Source organism: Hipposideros armiger, unplaced genomic scaffold (assembly GCF_001890085.2).
Source record: "Hipposideros armiger isolate ML-2016 unplaced genomic scaffold, ASM189008v1 scaffold_486, whole genome shotgun sequence".
NCBI lineage: Eukaryota > Metazoa > Chordata > Mammalia > Chiroptera > Hipposideridae > Hipposideros > Hipposideros armiger.
This window is the reverse complement of record NW_017731836.1, coordinates 775,938-803,703: the sequence shown is the minus strand read 5'-3', so window position 1 is coordinate 803,703 and position 27,766 is coordinate 775,938. Positions and strand designations below refer to the sequence as shown.

Here is a 27,766-nt window from a genome sequence, read left to right as displayed (position 1 = left end):
TCTTCAAGTATGAAGGAAGCACAATTTATTGAAAGCAAAAAATTTTAATGTTATCTGGGAAGGAGTTCAATGTATTACATATATTACACGGCAACTCTGACATAAAGCAGGGAGAATATGGGCTTTTGCATTTTTTTTTAAACTTAAAGTGGTAAAATATTAACTCTATGTAGACTGTGAAAAGATACATATGTATATTATAACCCCTAGATCAACTATCAAGAAAATAATAAACAGAGATGGTAAAAATGCCAATAAGGAACATAAAAATTGTACTAAACATATCCAAATAATCCAAAATAAGGAAGGGAAGAGGGAATAGAGGAGTAAAAATTAAAAGATAAAAATAATAGAATGGGAGATCAAAATCCAGTCATTGCAATAAACACATTAAATATAAAGCTCTAAACACACCACTGGAAAGATACAGATTATTTTGGATATAAAACCAATACTTAATCATACACTATCTACAAAAAACTATTATATAATTTTAAATATAATGATAATAGATATGCTAAAAGTAAAAAGATGTTAAAACATATACCATGCCAACAGTAATGAAAAGACAGCTAAAGTGGCTATAATAATAATAATAATAATAATAATAATAATATCAGACATAGAATTCAGAACAAGGAAAATTACCAGGGATGAAGGAGGATATTAAATAATGGCAAAAGGATCAATTCATCAAATGACAATCCTAATGTATATGCACCTAATAACAGAGCTTCAAAATGTATGGACGCAAAAACTTATAAAAATGAAGGGAGAGATAGACAATCCACAATTATAAGAAACTTCAGCATAAAACAAGTAAATAGAAAAGTTAGCAAAGATACAGATGACCTGAACAACACTATCAATCAACTGAACCAAACTGGACATTTATAGAGCACTCAACATAACAACAAAATAATACACATTATTTCCAACTGCACTTGAAACATTCATCAAGACAGACCATACTCGGGCCGGCCGAGTGGCGCGATGGTTAGGAACTGGCTTGGGACGCCAGAGGACCCCGGTTCAGATCCCACATATGAGGGCCAGTGACACTGCCCTCCACAGCTAAGATGCTGAATAACAGCTCAACCTGGAGCTGGGCTGCCGTGAGTCGCTGGCGACGGCGTAGGCTGCAGACCCTGTGGCAGTGGGTTGCCATGGGCTACCGTATGTAGCCAGCAGCCAGCGTGAGCGGCCATCCAGAAGCCTGCGACTGATCNTGCAAGGCAATCTTAAAAAACGCAAACAAAAAAATTAATGTAATTTAGTTTCTATGTAAACAAACCCCCAAAACCCTCACAGTACATATTTATCTTCTAAACCAATGATAAAAACTTAACATATAGCATTTTGTAACTGACATTTTTTCTCATATATAAAGGTAAATGTATTCTAAAATGATTAATTTATTATTTTTTGAGCTTCTACAAGAGAACACGCTTTGGAAAGCAATATTCAAATCACTGATTCTCTATAAGAACTACCAAAGAAAAAAATGGTACATTATTAGTTTATAATATCTGTATAATTTATTACATGTTTTATTCAACAAATAATTACAATATGAAAAAATATATCTCAAGGGTTTGTCACTCTAATTTTATGGAAAATGCATATATACTTAGCAATTAACCTACTGTTAATTAAATCATTAACTTTCATAGTAGATAATCTAAAATTATGTAATCCAAATAAAATATATAATATTTTCTTTGTGAATACATGATTTGGGGTGGGATGGGACAAGAAGTTTCCTTCCCCAAATCTGACTCTGGCTAGTACAGGTGTTTTGGCTCACACACGATCGCCACACACAGGTGCCAGCTATTTAGACTTGTTGCCCCTCTGCGCCTACAGACTGCCCACAGTCCTTGCCACGTGACCCATCTCCAAAGTCACCAACAGAGAACCTGCCTCACATCAAATCCCTTACTTCCCTTGTTTCCGACACTAGATTCAGATTTTATTAAAGAGTTCATGTAATTAGGTCAGGTCCATGCAGCTAATCTCACTTTCCTAAAATCAACTGCAAGAGATTATATAAGATATATACACCAGGGGGTGAGAATAACTGTGGACCATCTTAGAGCTCTACCTACTATACGCTGCACCCTGAAGAATGAACAGAAGTTGAACATGCGGCAAAGGGAGTTGGAGACAATGTGGGCACAACTGATATGCTAAGTCAGGAAAGAGCATGGAAAAGTAGGGGTAAAAACATGTATGACTTGTCTTCCCAGTACCCAACACAGCAACTGGCTCGAATTTTTCAAGGGAATGAAACACACCAAATTATACCAAATTAAGCTAGCAAGTATATACTAATTATATACTTATACTAACAACAGAAAAGCTAGGAAATTTTTTGTAATACTAAGCCCCTAAGCAGAATTGAGGGGTGACAGAACAGGGAAGACAACAGGGACAGAAAACTAAACTGGTCATGAGTGACCAAATCAAATAAATTTCAAGGGCCTTAGTTTTCCTTTATAACAGAAATGATTTCACTGTTCGTTCTCTAAGATTCCTTTCCTAACTATTCTGAAAAATGGAAGGCATGGTTCTTACCTTGAGGCAAATTCTATTTAGAAAGTTTAGAATCTAGGTATTAATTAGTGTTGTAATCTAGACATTGCTCTATCAGTAGGAACATTAAATAGACAAATCCAGAGCACCCTAGTCTAAATACTGAATTTACTCTCTCCTACAAATTTGGCAGCAATCAGATACCTCTAGGCTAAGGCTTTCTTGCTTTTCATAATAGAAAAATAAAACACCAAAATTACATACCAATACCAGGTTCTATAAAAATAAGAGGAAGTAGAGGTGATGCCATCTATAACTGGGCAATTTTAATTATCAAAAGCAATCCAATTGTTCAGAAAACTAATACATATTATTTTGATTTCAAAAACACTGCTGGGCAGGCCGGCCGAATGGCACATTGGTTAAGAGTTGGCTTGGGACGCCAGCTCTGAGCAGCAGGGCCCTGGTTCGGATCCCACTTGAGGGCCAGTGATGCTGCACCCTCTATAGCTAAGATGGTGAACAACAGCTCAACCTGGAGCTGGGCTACTGTGAGTCACCGGCAACTGCGTAGGCTGCAGTGGGACTGGCTGACAGTGGGCATGAGCTTTCGTGAGCTGCCAAGAGCCGCCGTGAGCGGCTGTCCAGAGGCTGGCGACCCAAATGCCTCACCCAGGAAGAGCGCAATGATGGTCTGTTCCCCTCCCCCAATTCCCCAGCACTGTTCCCATCCTCCCAATTCCCCAATAAAAATCTTTAAAAAAAAAGAAAAGACAGACCATACTCTGGGCAATATATCACACCTTAACACATTAAAGTAAACTGAAATCATACAAAGTATGTACTCTGGCCATAACAGAATGAAACTATAAATCAATAATAGAAAGATGCTTGGAAAATCCCCAAGTATATAGAAATCAAAGTAGATACTTTAATAGTAAGGTAGAATAAAAGTAGAAAACTAATTCTAAATAACCTATGTAAAGGGGAAATCTCAAGGACATCAGGAAATATTCTGAACTTAATGAAAATGAAATTATAATGCATCAAAATTTGTGGGATGAAGTTAAAGCAGCTGTTACAGGGCAATTTATCTATTAAATGTTTCTATCACAAACAAAGTTCTCAAATTAATAATCTAAGCTTTCACTTAAGAAGCCAGAAAAAGAATAAAATAACCACAAAGCAAGAAGAAGGATAGAAATGATAAAGGGCAGAAATCAATGAAAATGAAGATAGAAAAGCAACAGAGAAAATTAATGAATCCCAAAGCTGTTTCTTGGGGTGGGGGGGAGGAGAAATCAATAAAATCGATAATCCTCTAGCCAGAATGACAAAAGAAAAAAAGAAAGAAGCAGTATTAGGAATAAAAGAGGGGACTATCAGTACAAACCTCAAAGACATTAAAAAGATTAAGGAATAGTATGAAAAATTTTATGCATATAAATTCCACAATTTGGATGACAAGACCAAGTACTTAAAAGACACAAAAATTACTCAAGAAAAAAGTAGGTAACCCAAATAGTCCTACGGCTATTAAAAAAAGAAATTGAATTCATAGTTTAAAATATTTCAAGAAGGAAAATTCCAAACCCAGATAGTTTCAATGGTAAATTCTACTAAACATCTAAGAAAGAAATAATACCAATGTGCACATCTAGAAAGCAGAAGATATGGGAACACTTCCCACCTTTATATTATCATCCTGATACCCAAACCAGGCAAAGACTATTACAAGAAAATTACAGACTAATATCACTCATCAACATAGACATAAATATCCTCAAATAAATATTAGCAAATCCAGCAATACATGAAAAGGATAATACATCACAACCAAGTGGGGTTTATTCTGAGATCACAAGTCTTCAAATAGAACCAACCAATGTAATTCCACATAGTTAAGAAAAAAAATCATATGATCATTGCATTTAACAAAACAACATCTTTTCATAATTAAAAAAACTCTAGTCAATTAGGAATAGAAGGGAACTTCCTTAAAGGGATAAAAGGGCATTTACAAAAGTTACAGCTAATATCCTACTTAACGGTGAAGGACTGAATGCTTTCTTTGTAAGATCAGGAACACAGCAAGTTGTCTACTCTTGTCACTCCTATACATTCTCATACTGGAAGTCCTACTCAGTAAAATAAGCCAAGAACAGGAAATAAAAGGCATGTAGATTGGGAAGGGAGGAATAAAACTGTTTTCTATTCACAGATGGCATATTGGTTGTGGAGAAAATCACAAGGAATCTATTTTTAAAAATCCTAGAATGAGTTTATAAAAGTTTCTGAAGGCAAAGTCTAGATACAAAAAGCAATTGTATTGATTTCTACATTTCCATTAACAACTGGAAAACAAAATTTAATAAACTGTACATTTACAACACAAAAGAATTAAAGAAAGAGAGAAAAATAAAAGAAAAATGCTTAGGTATAAACCTAACAAAAATTTGCAGGATTTGTATGCTGTAATACTATAAAACATTCATGAAAGAAATAAAACCTAAAAAAATGGAGATAACATGTTTATGGATTGAAAGACTCATTATTGCTAAGACGTCAATTTGATCTATAGATTCAATGCAACATTAACCAAAATTCTTAATCATAATCTCAGCAAGATTCCTTGTAAATATTAACAACCTAAAATTTACATGACTATATTAGAATAGTCAAGGCAATTTTGAAAGAAAAGAACATAGAGGTCTTAAACTGTGTGATTTCAAGAATTACTATAAAGCTGTGGTAATCAAGGCAGTGCAGTATAAGAAAAAGTACAGACATATTCAAAATAAAGAGCTCAGAAATAAATGCACGCAAATACGATCAACTGACTTTTGGTGAAAGTACAAAAACAATGGAGATATAATCTTTTCAATAAATGGACCTTTATATCCAAATGCCAGAAAATAAACATTGACCTATACTTAACACCTAATACAATCACTAACTTAAAAAGGATCATAAACCTAACTGCCAAATCTAAAATTTTAAAACTTATAGAAAGATAAAGAGAAAATATATAGGCTGGGCAAAGAGTTCCAGGATATGATCCCAAAAGCACAATCCATAAAGTTGATAAATTAAACGTCAAAAAAAAAAAGAAAAACATTTGCTCTGAGGTACAACATAGTTAAGAGGATAAACAAACAAGGCATACACTGGAGAAAACATTTGGAAATCACATATCTGACAGATAACATGCATTCATAATGTATAAAGACCTCTCAGGATTCAAAAATAAGAAAACAGCTCAACAAAATATGGGCAATTAAACTGTGTGGGAACAATTTATTTGGTACCCATTTGGGAAAAAAAAACAAAAAACACACTACCTCACATTATATACCTAATTTAGCTGCAAGTATATTATAAAGCTAAATGTAAAAAGCAAAATAATAAAGCTGTCAGAAATAAATATAGGATGTTATTTTTATGACTTGGTTAGGGAAATACTTCTTAAACAAGGTATCAAAAGCATTAATTATAAAGGAAAATACTGAATACTTGGACTACATTAAAATTAAGACTTCATGTTCAATGACACCATAGTGAAAAGGCACGTTGGAATGGGAGAAGATATTTGCAACATACATGGCTTACAAAGGGATCATATCAAGAATATATAAAGAACTGTTGCAAATTAATAATAAAAAAATATATCAAAAGAAGAACTGGCAAGAGATTTAATAGGCACTTCACAAAAGAGGCTATATGAATGTCTAATAAACATATAAAAAGATACCTGATGCTGTCCTCAAAAACCTCAGACTTTACAAATTCAATGAGATAGTACTATATATTAAACAGAATGGCTAAATGAGGAAGTATGACAAAAACTAAGAACATGGTCCAAGGATGTGGACCAATAAAAATTATCATACAGTGCTCATGGGACTGTTAATTTTATAATAATTTGGCATTCTCTAGTAAATTGAATATATGCTTAGCATGTAGGCCAGAAATTCTATGCCTAGGTATATATACCCTTTAGGAATTCATGCTCATGTAACAGAAGACATGCTTATGAGCTGCATTGTTCACAATACGCAAAAACTGGAAACAACCCAACTATAAATGAACAGGAGACTATGAATAAACTGTGGTGTATGCATTCAGTGAAATACTATGACTAATCTTTAGCTATCCATAACACAGATAAAATTTTAAAACAAGATGCAAAAGAACCCAGACCCAAAAGAATACATGTAGTATGATTCATTTAATTAAAAAGCTTGTAAAATGAAATTATATATTGCTTAAGGGGGAATAATTAGGTGGCAAAATTATAAAACTAAGAAAAAGACTATTATGCAGGTCAGATTACTGGTTACATCGTAGGGTGAGAAGAGACAGCTCTGATCACAAAGTGGGCACAAAGGCACTTGATCTGGGTAGTGGATATATTTAAATATTTCATTATGTTCTACGCACCTTTTACATGTTTTAAGTGTAATATATTTCATAATTTTAAAAAGATTAAAAGAAAGACGGAGAAAAAAGTCAGACATGAGAGCTTAATCATTCTTCCAAAATATCAATTAAAATACATCTGAACTAAGAGTTTTGAAAAGCATATCAGAAATTGGCAGGGACACACGGGCTCTGACATGATATTCAGCATAAGAACAGTAGCTTCCTTTGTTGGTTTGGCGAGTTTTGTTCTCCTGAACTAATGAAGATGAAAATGAATAAGTCACCTGAAAATTAAAAAAGAAAGCTACTCACCCTTGTATGTAAGCCCTTCCCCCAACCACCAATTTGAGTCCACAAAAGAATTAAGAATAAAAATAGAAATTTTATTACCAGAAATTTATGCAAGGCAATCTTAAAAAACGCAAACAAAAAAATTAATGTAATTTAGTTTCTATGTAAACAAACCCCCAAAACCCTCACAGTACATATTTATCTTCTAAACCAATGATAAAAACTTAACATATAGCATTTTGTAACTGACATTTTTTCTCATATATAAAGGTAAATGTATTCTAAAATGATTAATTTATTATTTTTTGAGCTTCTACAAGAGAACACGCTTTGGAAAGCAATATTCAAATCACTGATTCTCTATAAGAACTACCAAAGAAAAAAATGGTACATTATTAGTTTATAATATCTGTATAATTTATTACATGTTTTATTCAACAAATAATTACAATATGAAAAAATATATCTCAAGGGTTTGTCACTCTAATTTTATGGAAAATGCATATATACTTAGCAATTAACCTACTGTTAATTAAATCATTAACTTTCATAGTAGATAATCTAAAATTATGTAATCCAAATAAAATATATAATATTTTCTTTGTGAATACATGATTTGGGGTGGGATGGGACAAGAAGTTTCCTTCCCCAAATCTGACTCTGGCTAGTACAGGTGTTTTGGCTCACACACGATCGCCACACACAGGTGCCAGCTATTTAGACTTGTTGCCCCTCTGCGCCTACAGACTGCCCACAGTCCTTGCCACGTGACCCATCTCCAAAGTCACCAACAGAGAACCTGCCTCACATCAAATCCCTTACTTCCCTTGTTTCCGACACTAGATTCAGATTTTATTAAAGAGTTCATGTAATTAGGTCAGGTCCATGCAGCTAATCTCACTTTCCTAAAATCAACTGCAAGAGATTATATAAGATATATACACCAGGGGGTGAGAATAACTGTGGACCATCTTAGAGCTCTACCTACTATACGCTGCACCCTGAAGAATGAACAGAAGTTGAACATGCGGCAAAGGGAGTTGGAGACAATGTGGGCACAACTGATATGCTAAGTCAGGAAAGAGCATGGAAAAGTAGGGGTAAAAACATGTATGACTTGTCTTCCCAGTACCCAACACAGCAACTGGCTCGAATTTTTCAAGGGAATGAAACACACCAAATTATACCAAATTAAGCTAGCAAGTATATACTAATTATATACTTATACTAACAACAGAAAAGCTAGGAAATTTTTTGTAATACTAAGCCCCTAAGCAGAATTGAGGGGTGACAGAACAGGGAAGACAACAGGGACAGAAAACTAAACTGGTCATGAGTGACCAAATCAAATAAATTTCAAGGGCCTTAGTTTTCCTTTATAACAGAAATGATTTCACTGTTCGTTCTCTAAGATTCCTTTCCTAACTATTCTGAAAAATGGAAGGCATGGTTCTTACCTTGAGGCAAATTCTATTTAGAAAGTTTAGAATCTAGGTATTAATTAGTGTTGTAATCTAGACATTGCTCTATCAGTAGGAACATTAAATAGACAAATCCAGAGCACCCTAGTCTAAATACTGAATTTACTCTCTCCTACAAATTTGGCAGCAATCAGATACCTCTAGGCTAAGGCTTTCTTGCTTTTCATAATAGAAAAATAAAACACCAAAATTACATACCAATACCAGGTTCTATAAAAATAAGAGGAAGTAGAGGTGATGCCATCTATAACTGGGCAATTTTAATTATCAAAAGCAATCCAATTGTTCAGAAAACTAATACATATTATTTTGATTTCAAAAACACTGCTGGGCAGGCCGGCCGAATGGCACATTGGTTAAGAGTTGGCTTGGGACGCCAGCTCTGAGCAGCAGGGCCCTGGTTCGGATCCCACTTGAGGGCCAGTGATGCTGCACCCTCTATAGCTAAGATGGTGAACAACAGCTCAACCTGGAGCTGGGCTACTGTGAGTCACCGGCAACTGCGTAGGCTGCAGTGGGACTGGCTGACAGTGGGCATGAGCTTTCGTGAGCTGCCAAGAGCCGCCGTGAGCGGCTGTCCAGAGGCTGGCGACCCAAATGCCTCACCCAGGAAGAGCGCAATGATGGTCTGTTCCCCTCCCCCAATTCCCCAGGAACAGACAAGTTGCTGTCCTTTTGTTCTTCAGTCTAGTTGTGGCGGACGTTGCTTCACTGGCCCAAGTTGGCACCATCATTGCGCTCTTCCCGGGCGAGGCAGATCGGTCACCACCTTCTAGATGGCCACTCACTGCGGCTGCTGGCTGCCCTCACTGGCTGCTGGCTACACACGGTAGCCCATGGCAACCCACCTGCCTTCGCTGGCGACTCATGGCAGCCCAGCTCCAGGTTGAGCTGTTGTTCAGCATCTTAGCTGTAAGAGGGCAGTGTCACTGGCCCTCATATATGGGATCCGAACCGGGGCCCTCTGTCATCCCAAGCCAACTCTTAACCAACGCGCCACTTGGCCGGCCCTCCAATAAAATCTTTAAAAAAACCCCAAAAAACGATGCTGCTAGGCTATAGTAAGAAAGAGCCATTTCACAAAACAGGTAAAGTGTAAGTCTGAAAACATTCAGTGGAATGTCAGGCAGCTGTTTTAATCAACAAAATGGCTGTTACAGGTATATTTTTAATAGGCGTATTTCCCTGAGTTGAGACAGAGCTGACAGTCTGGGGAGATCACAAGAGACAGAATTTTCAGGGGAGAGTAACAGAGGGTAGAGAGTGGCACACGGAGAGAATGCAGAGAATGGCACAATATCCCCTTGTGGACTCAGCTAAGTACTGAGCAGCACATGTAAGTAAGACTTCTACCTGAAACTGGCGAAAAGAACCATCCAAAATGATTAAATTAGGGCTCTCAACATTCTTTTGCTTGTCACACTGACCCAGGAGCATTTTTTAACCCACCCCCCCCCAATTGACCGCATGAAATTTTAATACCACTGTGTACCTAACTTATGCAACTCTGGCCCTTTGGAGGGCCACAAATCATTGTAATATGTTAAGATTTATCACACACATCCTCCCCCAAAACCAATTCTTGCTCAGTTGGAGGTGGTATCACCCACAATGAGAATGCATGGATTAGAGGGAACAATGCCCCGTTCCCACCAGCTAGGCTGGAAAAACTCATCATTTTCCAGAACATTGGGTAGAGTATTATGGAAAAACTTACCTCAGTAGTGCAGAATAATTAGACTATTTTGAAATTAAATAACATTTATAATAGGAACAAAATTTATAGAATATGGATGCAAAAGGCCATGAACAATGAAATTACAAAATTTGCTGAGAAATTAAGAATGACTTACATAAATGGAGAGATATAACTTGTTCATGGGTCAGAAGACTCAATATTTTTAAAACACAATTTTGCCAAATTGATCTATACAGATCAACCCAATCCCAATTTCTTTTGTGTTTCCTAGAAATTAACATGGTGATCCTAAAATTCACATGGAAACACAAAGACCCTAGGAAAAGCCAAAACAATTTTGAAAAAGAAGAAAAAGTTGGTGAATACTTACAGTACCATAAAAGTGTGGTATTGATATTAAGCTAGACAAATACATCAATGGAACATAATATAGTCCATAAATAGATCCTCACATATATGGACAACTGATTTTTAATAAAGATGCAAAGGCTATTCAGCGAAGAAAAGTAGTATTATAGCCTTTTAAACAAGAATTTTAACAATTATATGTATATCCATATATAAAAAAGTGAACTTTGATATATATCTTGTACCATATACAAATATCAACTCAAAAATGATTACAGATCTAAATGTAAAATTTAAAACTACAAAATTTCTAGAAGATACGAGAAAAATCTATATGACACTGAGACAGATTTTTTTTAGATATAACACCAAACCAAGATCCATAAAAGAATGTGATAAATTGGACATCACCAAAATTTAAAACTTCTGCTTTTCAAAAACACTCTTAAAGAGAATGAAAACACAGCCACAGATTGAGGACTTGTATCCAGAACATACAAAGAGCTCCCAAACCTCAAGAGTAAGAAAACAATTCAATAAGAAAAAGAAACTAGCAAAAACACTCGAAAAGAGGATGTGGTAAAACTGGAATTCTCATATTCAGTTGGTGGGAATGTACATATAATAGTACAACCAGTTTGGAAACAGTTTCAGTTTCTTAAAAAGTTAAACATGCACCTATCACATGGTCTGATCATTCTACCAGTAGATATTTACCCAAGAAACAAAGACTTGTATACAAATGCTCACAGTACATTTATTTGTAATAGAGGAAAAAGAGAAACAACTCCAATGTTTATCCATAGGTAGGTGTGTGAAAAAACTAATTTCATATATTTATAATACAATGGGATATGACTCAGCAACAGAAAGGAATGAACTATTAATACATACTAGAAAATGCATGAACCTCAAAATAATTATGCAGTGTGAAAAAAGCTAGACTAAAAAAAAAAAACCATATTGTATAATTCCATTTATACAAAGCTCCAGAAAATAAAAATTAATCTATAGTGAGTGACACAAAGATCAGGGGTTAGGGGCAAATAGAGTCTTTTGGGAGTAAAGGGAATGTTAACTATCTTGATTGTGGTGATGGTTTAATAGGTGTATACACAAGTCAAAACTCAGGAAATTGTACTTTAAATATATGCAATTTATTGTATGTCAATTATACCTCAATAAAACAAAAAAATTGGTTGAGGGGCTAGCTGAGACCTATCAGATCAATTAGTAACTTCAGTTCAGTCTGAAATTTAGGACATAATTTATGACATTTTTGCTATACTATATAATTATCATCTTTATTTACATATAAGTATAAAAATCATCAGGATTATTTCTGAGTATACAAGTAAAGGTACTTGATTTCTATCAAGAATCCCATTATTTATACATACGCCAATTTACATATACATTTCCACCAAAGTTACTTCAAACAAAGAACTTACAGGATATTTAATCTATTTGGGAAGTTGACAATATATTTAATAATCATAATAAATACAAACTTTGTAGAATTTTTGCTTGTCCACTGAAGCAGAATTTTTGTTTAGTTGGTGAGAAGATTCCATTTATTACCAACTAGCAAGATTAAAAATAACCCAAATGCCCTCTAAGAGGGGAACTGGTTAAATAAATTGTTATAAACACATAATACAAAACTATATGGCTATAAAGAAGCATGAGTAAGTTCTGGACTGATTCCCAAAATATATTGGGGATGAAAAAAAGGTATAGAACACGTATATGCTAAATAAGAAACTATAATATGAATGGAGTACAAAAATAAATCACCATCAGTTTCTAGGTGCAAAACCAGCTGGTTTCCAACTCACAGATACAGGCAACAGAATGGTGGTTACCAGAGGGGAAAGGAGGTGGGGGGAGGAGGGAGAGGTGAAAGGGGGTCAAATGCAAGGTGACGGAAGGAGACTAGACTTAGCATGGGGAGCACCCAGTAAGAGTATATAGATGTTGTATTACAAAGTTGTATACCTGAAATTTATATAATGTTATTAACTGTTATCCCAATAAACATAATTAAAAACCCCCCAGCTGACATTAGACAATACCTTCTTTGTTTCAGGAACTACTATAATAGCCACTGAGTCACAATGAATTAGCACTTACACTCATTTATAGATCTTGGGGGGAAATCTGAACATTAGTCAAGAAAATTTTAAAAATCTGAGGCTGGAATCTAGAAGCATTGGCAAGAATAGAAATGCAGTTTCTAGACATGGAGAAACTATAGGGGAATTTTCTCCTGGATGAAAGCTGAATTGGTTCTCCTTTACCTGTCGTTTCCACCTCATGTTAGACGGAAGCCAGCCAGAAGCTGGGTGGGTACATGTGATGGGGCAAGGGTTGTGGGCTCCAATACTAATTTCTGTTGGTAGCTCAGAAAACCATATACACACACATAATTTTAGGGCAGAGAGTGCACATAATCTCAGATAACTGACTGAAGAGGTTTTAAGAATTCAGGAACATTAACTGCAAGCCAGCAGGAGAGACATGTAACCATGAGAAAGATTAATGTTAAAGGTTTAGAGCACTTCTTGCTAATCTCCAGAAAAGACTACAGAACACTGTGAAGGACGGGGATGGGTGGAGCTCAGGCAACCTGTGTAAACTTAAGGTTTACTACTTTGTGTTAACTGCCAACAATATTATTACAATAATAATGAAAATTAATGATGTACTTGTGTGATATGATGTACATATACATGTATACATATATATTTGCTGAGCATGTCATCTGAAAAAAATCAACATTGTTTCAATGATCCCAGAAAGTATTTTTGAAAGCGTAAAGATTTTAATACTTTGGAAGATTAGTTTGGCAAAACCAATCCCAAAACATTTTGAATGACAAAGTGCATCTAAATTCAGAAGCCAATAAGTAAAAGATACAAGGCAGCATTTTAAATAATATTCAGTTATATAATACAGGCAGGATATACTGACTAACTCTTAAATCAACTATTTTGAGTTTAAAAAGGGTCATTTAATCAAGGTCTTTCTCTGTTTTAAACACTAAAATCAGTGTTGGCTGGATTATAATTACCCCCTAGTTTGATACTACATTGATACTACTTTATTTATCCAACCAAAAAGTATGGCACTAAGGGAGGCTTGTATATTTACTCATTTGCAATTCTAAAATGTAATAGCACTTGGCATCACGAAAATTATAATCACATTTGTATTACGGTTTAAAAGGTAGAAGTCTTTAGAATGTGGACATCACTTTTAGGAGGAGAAATCCATTTTTGAATCATTATTGCTTTATGGCACTATTTGGCAAAAGAAAAAATATTTCTCTCCGATTTACTTTTTTATTTCCCCAGTTACTGTCAAGTCTACATAGGTTCAAATTCCTGTTCTGCTCTACTGACCCTAGAGACATTTAACCTTGCTGAGTTTCAGTTTTGGTAGAATGGAAATGTTAACCTACCAATTTTACAAGATTCTTGAGTTAAATCAAGTAACATAAAAAGGTTTAAGCATATTACTGTCTCTAGAATAATATTAATTAACACCAATTTCTATCACTCTGCATAGAGAAAAACAATTCCTACTTGTAGAAAATAATTTTCTTATAAAGTCAGGCCTTTACTTTGAAATGTGTTAATATTTCAGTTTAAATTATTTTGGCACCACAACACGGCATTAAGTTCAAATAAATCCTAGGGAAAGGCATTTGGTCACATAAATCTAGAAATACAAATGAAACCTTTTGGGCAAAAACAGGTCACTCAAGGTCTCTTGGAATTTTTAGAGCATCCTAAACTTGGGGTGGAAAAACACCCTGAAGGCCATTAATGTAACCCCATGTATTTTACAACAAAAGAAAGCTGCATCTTTAAGAAATTAAGTGTATTTGTTCAACTAGTATAGCTAATAAGGCTAAGAAGATACAAGTACTTAGGTCTTTCAAGTTAAATTTCAATTGTTCTTTTCACTGTATATACCACTCTGCCTTTAATTTTTTTTTTTGACTGTTTCATCTTTTTTGGTTCACAGTGCATTTTCCACATCCAAATGACATTTATTTTTTCAGAAGTTTGCTATTTCAACTGTTTACAAATTATCAAAAATCTTCTATTAGGTTGCCTATCCAAACAACTATTTGTCCTTTATTCTCTCCTATGAAAATGCAGGTTTTTCTCCAGATATGGAATATAATCAGTGACGATAAGCCTCTAGAGTTTTACCCCAGGGGATGAACCAGGCAATGAACAATGATTGATCTAAGCAAAAAGCTAATTCCATTCTAGCTTGGCTGGTAGATTGGTTACCCAATAGAATGTCAGAGGAAGTTTTATGGAGACTCTGGAAAAGAAGTTTTTGTTTATTAAAAAAAGAAAAGAAAGGAAACGTATAGGGAGAGTCCCCTTTCCTTGTTCTTTGGTTGTTTGCCATGAGTACAGGATGCAACAGTAATCTCTTTACCAAGAGGAGAAAGCCAAGAGCCTTACAGAGAAGCTCGTCCAAAGCTCTGACATTACCGTTTTAACCAACCCCCAAATCACCTTGCTCTGCGTTAAATTATCAGATAAGGAATAAACCTTTATGTAGCCAGGTGGTCTACTATTTGTGGCCCAAAGCCTCCAAATATAAAACTCCAGTATTTTCTAGTAAAATCACCTTAGTTTCTACAATAGATTTCCTTCTCAGACTACATAATACAAAGGCATAATATTTTAGAGTTCTGTTAAAAATCAATTATGTGTGTTACTAAGAAAGATGCTATGTAGAGGTCCACAGTATTCAGAACTTTGGGATATGACTGAAGAAACTAAAATAATAACAATGTTTATTTAATAATACAAAAACAAATCTGAACTCTTAATAGACTCTAAAAATTTATAAAAAAATTAGGTTTCAAAATGTCAGATGTTATTCTCAAATATGTATTTAAATAAATTTGTTTTAGAAAAACACCACTGTCACACTGACATAAAGCTTAAAAATATTTTATTGCCTATCAAGAGTCAGTGGATTTTATGACAAAAACAGTGTTTTATTACACACACACACACACACACACACACACACACACACACACACACACAACTTTTAAAACCCCATGTGATTCCTTATCATAGAGGACAAAAATAGAAAAAGAAAAAATTTACCATCTTGAATTAGAAAAATGGCCAAAGATTTAACAAATGTCATAATCACAATAATACTCTCAAATATTGAGTCACAAGACAAAAGGCCTAAAAGCAACCATAAAAATTGTTTGTCAAAACCCATGAATCACTGAAGACAACAGAAGAATCACCCTCAAGAAGGGCCTACTGATTTGAAGTACAGTACTAATCTAGTTTTTAGTTCTGTCCCAAGTTGTAGAGCAAGGGAACAAGCTAGGAGATATTAAGAAATGACAGTTAAGTGTAAGTAAAGAAAGAAATCTGTAAGTAGAGGCTAAAATTCATAAAAGTTATTGGGGAGGAGGTGTCACACACTAGTTATACATACACAGTAGCTACCAAGGACATCACAGCAGAATAAACAGATGCTCAAAAATGATTCTGAGTAAATTTTTTTAAACTTAGGATAATTTGCTTAATACAGCAGAAAACAGTGTTGGCTATAATGAGACCTTGTTAACGATGGAGAAATTAACTATGGTAAGTAGGAGTGTAGTCCAAGCTTTCTCACCAAAATAAAATTTGTTAGTACTATTAAAAAACAAACAAACAAACAAAACTAGAGTTAAATAAACAGAATGCTGTTTTCCTTCTTTTTAAGTCTATACCTATAACTATTTTCTGTCCTAAAAGTAGACTCTCCAAGACATCCCAATTAGGTAAAGTGAGCATGAACTTCATTTAGCCTAAAACAATAAATCCTGAATTAGGTGTATGTTTCCAATAAATATAAACTTAAAGGCAACTCACTTTCGAAGGTTTAAGAAAAAAATGTAATGATATAGCATTTTGATCACTACCCAACGTTAGAATGAACCATTTTAGCCAAAGATTCAAATCTATTTGAATAATTTAACTTTAAAAACTAAGATAAATACTTTATATACCTATTTAACATTAAGTGGTCACAGTAATAAAAGAATGGTGGAAAGATGAGAGTTTGAGATGAGCTTTCAGGGTTGGACTTTCTTAGAATTACCAATCATTTCTAGGTCATCTGTTTTAGTGTAACTATAGTGACCTTATGAAACATGACCTCCCCCAACTTCCATTATTCAGAGGACTAAATTATGAAAAATGTAATGAAAACACTTGTTTCTAAAATATATACATTAATGAATTTGAAATTATAGTAAATTACATATTTTCAGTCTCAATTTAGTAAATTAAATAAACTATTGGCCACTGGAAAATACTCTAAAATTATCCTTCATGTCAGTTCTGAATGTTAAATTCACTATACCCTTAAATTTAGAGACTTTTCAAACAATATATCTTTTTTTACCTAGAGATTGAAACAGATGAATCTTTCTGTATAATGCTTACCAGGATTATTTACAAAAAGCAAATTTGATCTCATAATCATGGTTGATATATTATAAACTTGATAGAAATGTCTTTTATTTTGAGTTCACAAAAAAGAACCCATCTGAAATGCACACAAGTAATCAACAGTGAAGTGTCAAGATGTCTGCAACTTACTTTCAAATGGGATTCAGCAGCAGAAGAAAAATATATCAAATCTTTGTAAATATCAGGGAGAAAGCAAATGTGGCAAAATGTTATTAATGCTATATCTAAGTGGAGGTTATATGGGTATTCGAAGTATTTTTTTTCAACTTTCCTGTTAAATATTTCAAAGTAAAAAGCCAGGGGGAAAAAAGGATCCTCATTGGCTCCTTGTTCTCTTGAATATATGTCCAGTTCCTTCCCTTTTTGCCTCAAGACCCTTCTAATCTCATTTGAAAAAAACTGTTACAGAATTGTTATGTCTTTTAAACAAAAAATCATAACTCTAGGAAAGAGTTTTTAAAAATAGGCTTAAAGGCTGGTATCAGTGAATTAATTGTGTTACCTGAAAGTTAACATCTTCTTTCTTAAATATTAGTGCTCGAACTTCATCAGGATCTCCATTAAATATAGCTTGCACCAGTGATGGCTAAAATATAAGAGAGTAATAAAAACATTAATCACAGTACATGGATGATTCTAAAGTTATTTCCACATAACTTTTAAATCTAAAATTTTCCTTTCCTATAGCAACAAATATTTGTTTGGGTTTTTTTTTGTTATTGATGAAAAGTTTCCTGAAGTTAAATCATTTAAAAATACAGGATTCCTCCTTGGAAAAAAAAAAAAAGGAGGCCTAATTTTAAAAAAATCAATTCAGTATGACAAAAATTAGGTGGTATAATAAACATAATCAGATTTTTATTTTTTTTAATGAGTGCAAGCCTTTTGTTTATATATATGCTAAAAAGAAAGTTTCTGCCAAACACCAGTGTGACATCTCAATATCTACTTGTGGGAAGCAACTTGTCAAATAAGCAGTTCCCAGTCAATGCTGAGGTCCAGCAGAGAAGGCTTCTCTGAGAAGTTCTGTTTGGGGCATCAAAATAGCTTGCAAAAGTTAGCATTACACATATAAAGATATAAATCCAAAGAAAGAAAAGCTGGCAATTGATGAAAATCACCACTATTCAAAGACCAAAAAATATTGCATACCTGAATAACATGAAGAGGCAAACACGTGCATGTCTAAATATAACAACTTCTTAATCAACGACACAGCCTCTCTGATAAAGTATCATATTATACTAGTCAAACAAGAAGCCAATTGACAACAGCACTAAAAATAAAATTAAGAATAAAGTCGGATTCTTTTTCCTAGGAAAGTCTTGCACGTAAACACATAAAATTCATTATGTGCCCTGGTGTTGCTGGCAGTAGTCAACATTTCCTAAAACAGAGTTCCTCATTCTTGTTACCTCAGTTTTTAAAACCATAAAATGAAAACAGAAACGTGGTTGCCGTAACGACTGCTCTCAAATTATTTTTTAAAAAGTCTTAAGAGATTAAGAGATGGCGAGTCAAGTCTGAAAAGTTATCTAAACATCTGAAAAAGTAAAAATCAGAAATGTGCATTTTACACACAAGTAATACTGCATAATATTTACATGATTATATTGCTTTAATAGGAGTTTTTAATGAAACCAGTGGAAATTAACTTACATTTATTCTTAAAAAATAAAATTTACCCTACTAGTTCAGTAGAATACAGTAAACATATAAACTCTCTTATCTTACCAACACATTTCCAGAAGGTGGAGGATGAAAGGATTTATTTTCCTGTGGCAATTTAGAAATGAATTCAGGAGACTCATCTTCTACCTCCTCCAAAACAACAATACACACTCGACTCATTCGCTCTTTTAAAATACTAAATTCCAAGCTCTGTGATAAAAGTCACAGTTGGAAGAGTACAAGCAGTTTTTCCTCCTCTTCTGTACAACACTTAGAATCATTCTCTGAACAGCACAGCTGGTTTTTTAAAGTTAGTAAGTATTACCAGAAAAACTGAAGTTTAAAATTATGACTACATAACTTATAACTTCCTAAAAACAACAAAATTCTGTTATTTTCTGTTGGATTATTGCAATACTTAAAAGAAATTTCACACCAACATGTCAACAACTACAACTGAGCCCAGTATAAGCTCATTTAAAAATATTTTTCCCCTACCAAAATAGTCATATTGCTCTGTGTCTCACAGAAATTTACTTGCATAAAAAGATCATTGTTTTGGGTGACAACACCACACAATGCAGAATGAAATGAGAAACAACTGCTGTGACAGAGATAATTACAGCTATACCCCACGCTTGCCTGCAAGGTCATATAGTTACCGGTAGCTGGCTTGCTTATAATTGTAAATAAAAAATAAAATCTCACTATTCTGTTTCCACTTCTAATTTATCTTCATTTCTTCAACTTCACTAGTTTAATGCAGACACTATCCAGAAAAAAAAAATACATCTAGAGCTCAGCACAAATTCTTAAAATGCAGCTCAGAGGCTGACAATTCTTTCTGTGTTTGGGAAAGAAAAAAACAAAAAACACAACACTCTGCATTAATAGCAAAGCTGCAGTACATTTACATGCGATGAGTCAGACCCCAAGAGACAATAGGACTCTTGGTACTAGAATATAGCTGGATTAATCCAGGTATCCCACATAATAGATGAAACACAGATAGCTTTATTCCTATCAGTAGCAGAAGCAAGGGAGAGCATTCATTCGTTCTCCATCAGGCAGTTGTCTGTGGCTGCTCCAGCAAAAGGCCACAGGCACCAGGCAGAAATGGTGCGAGCAGGGAATCCTAATAGAACAGGCAGGCCGCGAAGGGATTAGAAGGCATTTGAGCTCGAATTACTGCTTCAGGCTTTTCATTTAAAAAAAGAGAGAGAAAAAAACCCCAGTAGTTTATCATTCCAGTGTTTCCTTTGATCTCCACATGAATACAGCTTCCATTAAATAGTCTTCATTCAGAGAAAAAAACAGCAGACTGAGCATCTTCTTTGAGCCAACTACTTTATTCAATCATCTGCCTCTGTGCCAATACAGTTTCCTTCCACTGTGAAAACCGCTACAGTTATCCTTTTCAGTAGATTTCAGATGTTTTCCTGTTCCTCGGATGATCTTGCAAAACACCACTGACACCTCCAAATGAGTAGGTCCTTAAGAAATATCTATAGAACGTAAGGATCGGCCCCACAGAAGCATTCCAACTCAGGAACAGTCTGAATAGCAAAGACTGCAGAACCGCAGGATGAAATGCCTAGTAATGCTCACATGTTACACTTACCAGAGCTGAGCTACTGCTGGGGATGTAACTTCCTCTAGCAGGAGAAAAAATAGTGCAGTTGGACTGCCTTCACAATTAGAAGGTTCATGCCAGTTCTGTGACTAATCCAGAACAAACTGAAAAATTCTGTAACTGAAAAATGAGTGCGCTTTTAACATTTTCCACTAAAAGCCACAAAGAAATCTGGTGTACTGCCTCTGCTGACTAACACCGGTTTTAGCAAGTAAACAATTCCAAACAACTTAACTGCTTTCGTATGAAAGAATATAGCAAATGTTTAACCCTATAATGACAGCTGCATTAAGAATGTCTGCAGTGAGCCCATATAAGAGAATTAGAGATGGAGAGATATTTTATGAACATATAGAAACCATGAACCTAAGGTTTTATTCTTATTTTTACCAAGACCATTTAAAATCTACCAGATGTATGTTATTTTCAAGGATCCAAAGAAGTTTAAACAAAAGAAATTTAAGATTTACTAACAATTTCTAAGTGAATTTAATCAATCAAGTCATGTTTTTAAAGGAAAAAAATAAAAATTTTATAATGTAGAAATCTTAACTCTAAAATTCTATGGATCATCTGAATTTTTGCTGAATAAATTAAATAACTCTACCTTCCCATCTGTAAAAGGAATAAAGCCTTAAAAATCTATTGAATAACTACATAAAACTGTTGTGTAAAGTTCCTGGTACTGAATTATCTGTATGTCAAAAAGGCACAGGGTAACTAACACAAAGAAAGCAAAGAATCTCCCTCCCCTATAAAATTAATATTCCCAAAGTTACAAATAAGTGTCGAAAATTACCAATTTATAGTTGGCTTCTCCCCCCTTTCTCTGTTTACTCAACAATAGGGCTATTTCCCAAGAGAAAAATTATAAAGAAAATATCATGGTTCCCTTTCAATCTTTGATCTTCTATCAACTAGAAATTTTATTAATAAACAAAAGTTATTTTCAAACATTTATGATGTGTTGTACTTTCTCATCTAATACTCACAATAACCTCACTACATTCCATTATAGAGGAAAAATCACTCAGAAATAAGTATTTTATCCGAAGTCATGCAAATTAGTCAAGTTGTGCCTAATTTCAAACACATGCTCTTTCTAGTCTAGTCTGCTTCCACTGAGTAGTGTACGCGCACACACACTCAGGGTCTTTGCAACCTATAATACCAGACAGTAAAAGTGATCTTAAAGAACAAGTAACCTATAATGACCGTGAAAAGTTTGAGTAAAGAAGGAATATACTATTTATTGCAATAATATTCCCAAACAAGTTATTTTTAAATGAGTATTTCAGAGCTGGTGTTAACTTTTGCATTCAAGCCACTTTACTTATCAAAACATAAAGAGAAAAAAGCCCAGAATGATATAGATAAGAACACCAGAATTTAAGAACAAAAACCATTAAATATCTATGAAAAAAAAACTGTGACCCTAATATAACTGTACCAAGATACTAAACTATGCTTACAATTTACATAGTTGTATTTTAAAATATAAAAAATAGTTTAAGGCCAAATTAAAGACACAGAAGTATTTCGACATATAAAAAATGATGGTAACTATCTCCACATGGCTAAATAAAAAATATCACCTTAATATTTGAAATACCTGAAAATGAAACCATTATAGTGACAATATCCTATATTCTGTCTCCTTCCCCTTCCCCCCCAAAAATCAAAATCTCTTTTATACGGACAATTTTAACTGTTCCAAAGTATCCAGTGCATAAATACATAGACTTTGAGCAGGTACATCCTGTTTCTTGTTCTAGGTCAAATTCCATACTTAGGTCTTTCCCAACCAGGAAACAAGCTCCTTGAAGGCAGGGACTGTTATATACATATTGTTTTCTTCCACTTTCCTCCATCTGTAAATAATTTCAATAAATGAATTCTATTATGTCATAAGACTCTGGAATAGAGTGGTAAAATTATAAAACACAATGGGGGATTCATACATATATGTAACACACACACACACACACACACACACTTTAATCAGAAAACACAGGAGGCATTAAGGTGCAAGAAAATGAGTTTCGTACCTCCAGTAGGTGAGCAACTTAAATGTTATCAACTGAAAGGAGATAAAACAGTGATATAGGATGACAGCTAAAATGAAGGGCTCAGGAGTTAGCCTACGTATGTGGAGAACAAATTCTGATTCCATTATACATTAGCTGTGTCCTTGGACAAGCTACTTAAATTCCCTGAGCCTAAATTTCTCCATACTTATAAAATAATAATAATCTGAGATTTTTATCTACAAGAAATACTATAATAGCACAGTGATTGAGAATGTAAACTTTGTAGCTAAACTGCATGTATCCTAATCCAGTTTCCCACAGGTTACTGAACCTCTCTGGGAATCATTTCAACATCGATTAAAGGGCATTAACAGAATCTACTTTATAGTGCTATATTCACAGTGAAGTTTAAATAAAATAAAGATAGTATTATTATTATGGATATTTAGGGTCGTTGAATGATATCCTTAGTGAAACCTGTGGGTAAATAAAGGGCTATGTACAGAGCCCCCACTGGGGGCTAGAGACCCCATTCAGTGGCTAAATCCCCACCTTTTCCAGGCTCTTCTGGAGAAAATGCTAGAAGCTAACAACACTCCAGTAATCAGACATGAATTTACTACCTGTTATTGGGTGGGGGAAGCAGTAATTTAGGTAAGAAGTAGGACTACTGGTTTTTTCCATTCTTCTAGATTCACTGTACTTCAGTCTAGGGAAAGAGAAAGAGTAAAAAGTACTGGCCCGTGATACACTATATAACCAAAGATAGATGAAAAATACTGATAAATATTTCAACATTTTTTTATTATTGAAGTTAACAGCACCATACAGCACTATTTTATATCTTCTACTAAATAAGACAGGTCCCTAACATCAAGGAATTCACATCTTAAAGGAAAAGGAGGCAGGTAAATAAGTATTTAGGAAATTAGAAATGGAGAAACTACTTATGATAAAGAATTGACAAAGACTGAGAAAACTAGTTCAACATTGATTTTTTTTTTTTCAGTTGAACAATGGCAATGGAACGTGGTTTTTCCTTGAGGCACTTACTTTTTAGGCCAAGTTAGAGTAAGTGTTTTTGGTAAGCCAACAATTTCAACCCTCATAACTTCATAATCCTATTCTTTATGCTAAAATGTATCCTACCAAAAGCTTACTCCTACTCTTCACAGAATCACGTAATGGTGAAGCTCATTTTAACTTGCATTTTATTGATAAAAATTTAACATCCTGAAAGATTATTTTTAGGTTCCTAATTTTGTTACACCAGAATCTTTTTTTTTTTTGACACAAATGATTTTTCCTTTCTACATAGAGATTCAACCCAAAGCTCAACTTATCTCTTACAAATCTGTGAATCCATATTGATTATCACAGAATAAAACATCTTACTCAGGATGTATTAAGGGACTTACTCTGTGCTTAAGCTAGTCTCTGAGTACTAAAAAATAAAAAGCTTGTGGTGAAAGATGGTAAAGAAGTAAGTTCTAACTATGTTTCAGAATACCTTCTCATAGTTCAAGAATCCCTAAACAATCTTCCTGAGCTATATTTCATCTGTCCATAAGACTTTTTTCTCAAGTCTTATGAACAGATTTAAAAGACAGTGGGGTGGGAGGGGGGATTAAGAAATAGCTGCTTTCTACAATACCAGTCAGATTTCCTTGTGAATAGTATGGCCACTGTAAAAACATCACTTACACGGTTGACTCTGTTTATACTGTGCAGGTCCACTTATATGTGGGCTTTTTTTCAATAAATACTGTAAATGTATATTTCCTCTATGATTTTCTTAGTAATTTTTTCTTTCTCTAGCTTACTTTATTGTAACAATACAGTATATAATACATATAATATAAAAAATGTGTTGACTGTTTATGTTATCAGTAAGGCTTCCAGTCAACAGGCTATTAGTAGTTTTGGGGGAGTCAAAAGTTATATGCAGATTTTCAACTGTACAGGGGAGAGGGAAGGTTCGTGCCCCACACCCATGTTGTTCAAGGGTTAACTGTATATTTTAAAAATGATGAATTCAAACTCTTTCTTTAACAGATCAGATTTAATTCTCTGCATGTAATATATTTATAAACTAGGTCATTTAAATATACCCTATCATATTTCCAAAATGGCTGACAATGAATATTATCTGAAGATCTCAAGTGGTTTAACATACTAACTGGTATGTTGCAATGGTAATAAATAATAAACTGTTAACCATTCCATTATTATTATTATTATTATTATTATTATTATGTAACGCATATTGTTAACACATATTAGTATTACGTATTATTAATCTGATGTGTTCTTTGCAAAGACCTATATTCGGTATCCATTCTTCCCATCTTCGCTTCAATTAGAACATTCAGTTTTTAGTAAGTACAGAACCTCACAGAACAAAGACAACACTTCTCAGCCTCCCTTGTAGCTAGGAGTCACATGACAAAGTTCTCACCAGCATTTTAAGCAGAGGTGTTGTGTGGCTTCCAGAAAACTTCTTAAAAGGACAAATGGCATACCCATCCTGCTTCCTGGAAGAGCAGGCTAGAGAGGATCTAGGTCCCTGAGGACTTTGTGCGACAGAACAGCCATAAAAGCCCTGGACTGCCTACGTCCTGACTTTTATGTCAGAGAGAAATAGTCCTGCCTTGTTTAATCAATGTGATTTTGATTCTCTTTTACTTGGAGCTGAGCCTAACTCTTAAGTGATAATCTTACTCTTCTTTAATCATCAGCGGGCATGTATCCTTCTAGCCCCATTTTTCCACCATGTATACTCTAGCATACCATAGCTACTGAAGTTTTCAATAAATAAAATGAATTACAAACACTAGCAACAACAAATTGTAATAGAAACAGTAGCTGATCAGAAAACAGCTTGAAGAACAACCCACCATACCATCCTGGGTAAGCAAAGGAAAATTAGTAGAGGGAAAGGAAACAAACATTTATTACAAATATTCTCCCTAAATTCTCAATCACCATTGGTGGTTACCACAATATTATCCAATTTATACCTGGGAAGTGGAAGCTCAGTAACATCTAATCAGTCAATGGCTCATCCACTTATCTGTATTTATTCATCATCTACTATGTGCCAGGCTTTCTGCTAGGCTGAGGAAACCAAAATTATGAAGTCAATCCTTGTTCTAATGGAGCTTACACACAAATAAATATATAACTGCAAACTCTGATAAACTGCAGAAGGAAAATAAAATTGGAGGGGAAGAAACTAAAGGAAGGTCCATGTGGCTGGAACAAACAAAGACCAACTATCTTTATTGAAAAAAAATCTGCATATAAGTGGACCCGTGCAGTTCAAACCGGTATTGTTCAAGGGTCAAAGGGACTATACTTGCCACTAATTCAGTCATTGGTAAGAATGCAGCATATAAATTTATTGTTATTGGTGTATAAAGATACCTTCTAACTGTCCATCCTCTAAAAAGAAAGGCTTTTATAAAGCTATCCACAAACATCATTGTTGCAATTTTTTCCTCCTTTAGTTTATTGGAAGGGTGGTTTCTCAAAGAAACAGATGGTCTACTAGCTAGAAAATATCAAAACTTACTCTTGATGATCATGTTTTGGAGAAAAGGTTGAAACTTTAAAACTATTTATAATACAAGAATAATATTTAACTACCCAAAGTGTAGGCAAGCACCATCTAACAGAAGTATAATGCGAGCCACATATGTAAACACATTTTAAAATGGTGAAACATTTTTAAAAGGTAAAATTAATTATAACAATATTTTATGTAATCAAATACAGCTGGCCTTTGAACAATGCAGGGTTAGGGGTACCAACCCTATGCACACAACTGAAAATCCGAGTATAACTTTGACTCCCCCAAAACTTCAGTTGTGCTTCAGTACTTGTAGGGGATTGTTCCAGGACCACCTGTGGATACCAAAATCCTTGGATGCACAAGTCCCTTATATGAAATGGCATAGAACAATGGATACAGAATACAGTCAGCTCTCTGCATTCATGGATTCCCAACTACAGATCAAGAATACTGTTTTTTATCTATTGTTGGTTAAATCCATGAATGCAAAACCTGGGGATACAGAGGGCCAACCATATATTTATTAAAAAAAAAAAAAAAGCATATAAGTGGACCCACACTGTTGTTCAAAAGTCAACTGTATAGCCAAAATATTTTTATTTCAGCTTGTAATCAATATAAAGAGTTTTCAGGACATGAATACATGTGCTCAAGTAGTTCCAAACATACTTAAGCTTTCCAATAACTACATCAAGTACAGTTTTGTTTAAATTTCTTAAAACTTACAGTTTTGAGTTCATAAAATTTAGTTGAGGATATAAATACACGTGCTCAGGTTATGTTAAATATATTTAAAGGTTTTCCAATAACTACATCAAGTATTTTAAAATTTAAATTAAATAAAATTAAACACAATTAAGAATTCATTTAATCAGTTACATTAGTTAGCCATACTAAGCTAGTGACTATCATACTGCACAACACTGGCTTAGACATATACATGGATATACACTAACATTTTAATAGTTTAACTATCTTAGACAGAAGCCTAAAATATGCTACCTACACTACTGTCTTACGAAAAAGAATACAGTTCAGGTTTTTATGGTGGCTCAGAGTCAATAATATCAATTATAAACTGTTAGGCTGCTCTACAGTAAAATAACATTCAAAGCTAATTGCTTAGTTAACTTCTAGGTATTTCTGTCATAACATGAAAGGCTCACTAGTTCTTTTTCTTTGTCTCTTACCTCAAAACACATATAGAGCTCTCTAACTTTATCACAATATTAGCCCTGGCTTAAGGCAACAAAGTATTTTCTTATGAAATATAGTAAATGAATTTCACAGGTGCCATTTTCTTCATTATTCAGAGGCCTTTTCACAAATGTTAAGGTTCCACAGAAATTTCATAAGTTGAAGTTAACAAAAGTTGGCTACCTATCTGTCAGCATGTTACTTCACTTCTTTAGGTCTCTTCATTTTACTGCTGAAGAAAATAAAACTGAAAGAGCTCGCTCAAGAGTTTGAGCTCTGAGCAACAGCGGTTCAAGTCCCAGCCCGAGCTGAGCAGCCGCTGAGCTGCCAACAGGTAGCAGGATGGCTCAGCTAAAAAAAAAAA

General features: G+C 34.2%; 1 protein-coding gene across 9 annotated transcripts in view; it reads right to left on the bottom strand.

The window, feature by feature from the left end:
* Positions 1 to 27,766, bottom strand: part of ANKRD28 (ankyrin repeat domain 28) — a 162,173-nt gene that overhangs the window by 78,926 nt on the left and 55,481 nt on the right. For 4 of the 9 annotated variants that reach the window (XM_019667157.1, XM_019667161.1, XM_019667155.1 and 1 more), the window contains exon 2: positions 17,800 to 17,883. The exons of 2 other annotated variants lie outside the window; for them this stretch is intronic. In XM_019667157.1, the coding sequence (XP_019522702.1) occupies positions 17,800 to 17,883 (84 nt within the window). Of the gene's footprint in view, positions 1 to 17,799; positions 17,884 to 19,031; positions 20,558 to 20,589; positions 20,800 to 27,766 lie in introns of those variants that run through there. 3 more of the 9 variants (XM_019667164.1, XM_019667156.1, XM_019667162.1) reach the window with 3 other exon arrangements.